This window comes from Gymnoscopelus microlampas (assembly GCF_963454915.1).
Source record: "Gymnoscopelus microlampas genome assembly, chromosome: 24".
NCBI lineage: Eukaryota > Metazoa > Chordata > Actinopteri > Myctophiformes > Myctophidae > Gymnoscopelus > Gymnoscopelus microlampas.
The window spans coordinates 17,596,386-17,601,385 of record NC_139961.1 but is presented as its reverse complement, the minus strand read 5'-3'; the positions used below and the strand labels follow the sequence as shown (position 1 = coordinate 17,601,385).

The window sequence follows — 5,000 nt, the reverse complement described above, 5'->3', positions numbered from 1 at the left end:
AAAGGGTCATAGGGTTTGTTTTTCGGTTTGCTCCAGCGGTGCTTAAAGCGGGGGACACCCCCAGGGGTCTCCTTGAGCGGGGCTCCCCTGCAAAATTAGCAATAGCGTCAAAGTCAGTTTAACCACTTTACTCCTATGTATTGAAAATAGCAGATCTTCAAGCTCACAACGCGTCGCATCGCGACACTTTGTGAGCTTGTAGATCGGCTATTTTCCCAAAAAGAAATCTTGGAACAAATGTGACACATTTGGAATATTTTTGAAACATTTTAACAACACCAATATTAAATGGGAGTCTCTGGCACAACATATCTTCAGATGGGGGTTCGTGGCCAAATACATATTAAAGGTATAGTTCACCCCCAAAATGACTTTTTTTCCTAATGATTACTCACCCCATGGAGCCTAATTCATGGAGATTTTTTTGTTTTTCCTGCATTCCTAAGCCAATAATTTGATGACTGGCGGAGTCTCACATTAGAGCCTGACTGATGACAAATCTTTTGGGTCTCCTCGACCACTATTTTTGTAAGAAAGTGCTAAATGTTCTATTCAGTTTGAAAGAAAAAAATGATTTGATTTGTGAAATAGAGTTTAGTGTCTCATTAGTGAAATAGAGTTTGAAATAGAGTTTGTATTTGAGAATATGTATTATAAGACAACAAGTAAATAACTCATAAGCGAACCACTTTTTGATAGTATACAGGTTATGCTAAACTTGAACTTTAATTAAACAAGGAAACAAGTAAACATAAAATACACACATGAACTGAAGTTTATTTTATTTATCCACTTGAAAATGCTTGAAAATAGTTGAAAGCCTTTGAAAATGTTTGCCTTTAAGGAAGGACACGCCCACAATCGGGACGGCAGATTGAAAGTGTGCCGAGAACAATATTATCTATATATCGATAAATTGAAAAAAAAAACATATTGTTGTTGGGCAGAAACCTATTATCTCTCCATGTTCTAACGCCCTACTTGATCATACTACAGCGTCACATAAAAGCATCAAAAGTAGCAGATCTGCAAGCTCAAAACGCGGCACGAAGCGACACGTTTCGAGCTTGTAGATCTGATACTTTTGATGCTTTCGAATTTGAATCCTGAAAAGAAACGGTTTTGGACATATGAGGTTTCCACCCGACAGAGACGATATATATCAGTCAGGCTCCAGAACAGAACAGAAGCCCATCAGAACAGTGAGAGTGTGCTGTAGTGTTGTGCAAGTCACATAACAGAGCTAATGTAGACAACAGACACACACCAGCTGCCACGTCTATCTGTCACACACACACACACACACACACACACAGCGGGCGGGCGGACACCCCACCGTCACCTACTGCTGAGTGTGTGTGTGTGTGTGTGTGTGTGTGTGTGTGTGTGTGTGTGTGTGTGTGTGTGTGTGTGTGTGTGTGTGTGTGTGTGTGTGTGTGTGTGTGTGCGTGTGCGTGTGTGTGTGTGTGTGTGTGTGCGCGTGCGTGTGTGAGAGAGCGCGGAACAGAGCCGGAGGCAAAGATCAATGGTGTAGCGTTCCAATGCATTCCTTAAGAGCGCCCTCATCAATCAAGGGTCGTTCAACACTCTCTCTCCTGTGTGTGTTGTGTTGTGTGTGAGAGAGAGAGAGAGAGAGAGAGAGAGAGAGAGAGAGAGAGAGAGAGAGAGAGAGAGAGAGAGAGAGAGAGAGGAGAGAGAGGAGAGATTGAGTGTGTGGACAGATTTCCTTATCAACAGCAAACAGCTCCTCCATTTCCTGCTAGCCTAGTGTGTGTGTGTGTGTGTGTGTGTGTGTGTGTGTGTGTGTGTGTGTGTGTGTGTGTGTGTGTGTGTGTGTGTGTGTGTGTGTGTGTGTGTGTGTGTGTGTGTGTGTGCGTGCGTGCGTGCGTGCGTGCGTGCGTGCGTGCGTGCGTGCGTGTGTGTGTGTGTGTGTGTGTGTGTGCGCGCGTGCACGTGCGCGTGTGTGTGTGTGTGTGTGTGGTCCCAGTGTCCTCTGCATAGACCGTATATGAGATGTCAGTATTATGAAGAGCCAGCCATAATATTTATTCTCACTCTCCCCCCAAAAAAACATTTCACTCCTTTGCTTGTGTAACCTTCCTGGATTCAAACCAGCGTCTCTCTCGCTCCCACACGGGAAACCAATCATCTAGGACCGGGAATCCTCCCAAATCCCTCTCGTCCAAGTAAGATATTAGGCTTCTGGCAGTGGATGTTCTGCTACAATCACAGCTTTGACCAGGAATACAGATCCCCAATTTGAACCCAGGCCTACCGCATGTAAAACTCTCTTAGCGGAGGGAGATATTAGGCTGCTATGCTTCGGCCAGGACTACTCTGCAACACTAATGTAGCTTTTCTATAGCATGGTACAGTACATGCTTAACTCGCCCCGGCTAAACCCTCCTTTTTGGGGGTTTTCCATTAGGCCAAATAACATGGTACCAGGTACTTTTCCGGTGGCTCCCCATTCACGGTTCCAGGCTGAGGCGATACCAAAGGTGATACGCAAACTATTGAATCATCTCTAGCATTTTGACAGGCAGTGGTGGAAAATAACTAAGTACATTTACTCAAGTACTGTACTTTTTTGAGGTATCTTTACTTCTACTCCACAACATCTCAGATTTAAATATTGTAATTTTACTCCACTACAATTATTTGAAAACTTTAGTTATAGCTACTTTACCATTACATTACATTACATTACAGTCATTTAGCAGACGCTTTTATCCAAAGCGACTTACAATAAGTGTATTCAACATAGGTAGGGAACGAAAACTACTAATCACCAGAAGTTTTAAGTACATTTCCTGCAAAAACAAGCAACCAAGAGTATACCTAGCGCTAAGGTAAAAGTGCAATATATCAGCTACCTACTTTCTTAAACAGATGAGACAAAAATGGCAAAATCAAATGAGCACGAGCTAAAACAAATAAGTGTATCGACTAAACAAGATCCAATAAAACAATACAAAAATAAAAAAGAGTTCGTACAACTAGTTAACAACAAGTAGGCCAGGCAAAGAGGAAGGATAGTGTTTCCTGAAGAGGTGGGTTTTCAGCCTGCGGCGAAAGATGGGCAGTGACTCTGCTGTCCTGACATCAGTGGGAAGTTCATTCTACCACTGTGGGGCCAGAACAGAAAAAAGTCGTGACCGTGTCGATCGACCAGAAGGACCGTTGAGTGGCGAGGGAGTCAGTCGCCCCGAGGTGGCAGACCGGAGTGGTCGGGCAGGGGTGTGGGCATTGACCAAAACCCGGAGGTAAGAAGGAGCTGTTCCTTTCACTGCTCTATAGGCTAGCACCAGGGTTTTAAACTGAATGCGAGCTGCTACGGGGAGCCAGTGCAGAGAACGGAGAAGGATAGTTGTGTGGGAGAACTTGGGGCGGTTGAACACCAGACGAGCCGCAGCTTTCTGAACAAGCTCCAGAGGTCTGATGGCTGATGCCGGAGCACCAGCAAGGAGGGAGTTGCAGTAGTCCAGGCGGGAGATGACAAGAGCCTGGATGAGCACCTGGGCTGTTTTCTCCGTGAGGAAGGGGCGAATCCTCCTGATGTTGTAGAGGAGGAATCTGCAGGACCGTGTCACTGATGCGATGTTAGCCGAGAACGACAGTTGATCGTCCAGGGTCACACCCAGATTCTTCGCAGTCCGAGTTGACGTCACCACAGCATTCTCAATGGTGATGGCCATGTCTCGGTGAGGACAGCCCTTCCCCGGGATGAACATCAGCTCGGTCTTGTCCAGGTTGAGCTTCAGGTGGTTTGTCGACGACATCCACTCCGAGATGTCAGCCAGACAAGCAGCAATGCGTGCCTCCACTTGTGTGTCCACTTACCACTTCAGCCCTATATACATTTCGACCATTTGAAAATAGCCGATTTACAAGCTCACAATGCGTCGCGATGCGACGCATTGTGAGCTTGTAGATCTGCTATTTTCAAAATATTTGTATACATTTGAAAACTTGTGAAACAGGACATTCTGCGTAATGAGTACTTTCTACTACTTTCTACTGTGTGTGTGTGTGTGTGTGTGTGTGTGTGTGTGCGTGTGTGTGCGACTGACCTGTATGTACTCCTTGTTGCTGTCCTCGGCCGGCGTCCAGGCGTTCTCGTCGTTGTTGAGGCGGGCCTGGCGCGGCGACCAGCGGCCGTCGTAGAAGGACGACGAGGCGGAGATCTGGTCGTCGCTGATCTTGCCCGACTCCAGGCCGAACGCCATGCTGCAGTGGAACGCTGTGCGGGGGGAGAGAGAGAGAGAGGATGGTGAAGCTACGTTAGCTTTGTTAGCCAGAGATAGAGAGACAGTGAGACAGAGAGAGGGAGAGAGGGAGAGAGAGAGAGAGAGAGAGAGAGAGAGAGAGAGAGAGAGAGCGAGAGATACCCCTTCTCGATTCCCCATCTACAATTAAAACTGACCTAAAAAACATGGCTGACCTTAAATTACGATTGGACAAATTACAATAGGCTCTATAAACAGCAGCCACATTGGAGAATAAATTGGGCCACTTCCTTATACTTCCATTTCCATTCCAACTCTGTACACTTTCAGAGTTATGGGAGAGAGAGAGAGAGAGAGAGAGCAGTGGCGTCAGCTCAGCAAAAGCTAAGGTGTGGCAAGGTTAGGGTTGCCAACTCCAAAATTTGGGGGTCAACCCCCCAAAACACCCGAAATGCATAGAAAACTATGCATTATACCAAACACAATACAAACACAATGGTCTTACACCTGCATTGGGTTACTATTCATGATTTTATTTATTTTTCTTTCTGGAGCCAAGGTATGGCACCTGCCATATCTTGGCATACCCAGTTGACGCCCCTGAGAGAGAGAGAGAGAGAGATAGAGAGAGAGGGAGAGGGAGAGGGATATCATAACTTAGAAAAAGGGAGAGAATGAGGGAGGAATGGAGTCAGAAGAAATGAAACATTAAAGGAACACTGACTATGAGTCACTGTATGTATTACTGCCAAGCATTCTCCAGACTCCAGA

The 5,000-nt window shown here is 45.9% G+C and overlaps 1 protein-coding gene across 1 annotated transcript in view; it reads right to left on the bottom strand.

The window, feature by feature from the left end:
• Positions 1–5,000, bottom strand: part of LOC311040574 (neuropilin-2-like) — a gene marked incomplete at its 5' end in the record, with an annotated part of 171,802 nt that overhangs the window by 56,214 nt on the left and 110,588 nt on the right. The window contains 1 exon segment of the mRNA XM_084050905.1: positions 4,074–4,243. Within this exon segment, the coding sequence (XP_083907031.1) occupies positions 4,074–4,243 (170 nt within the window).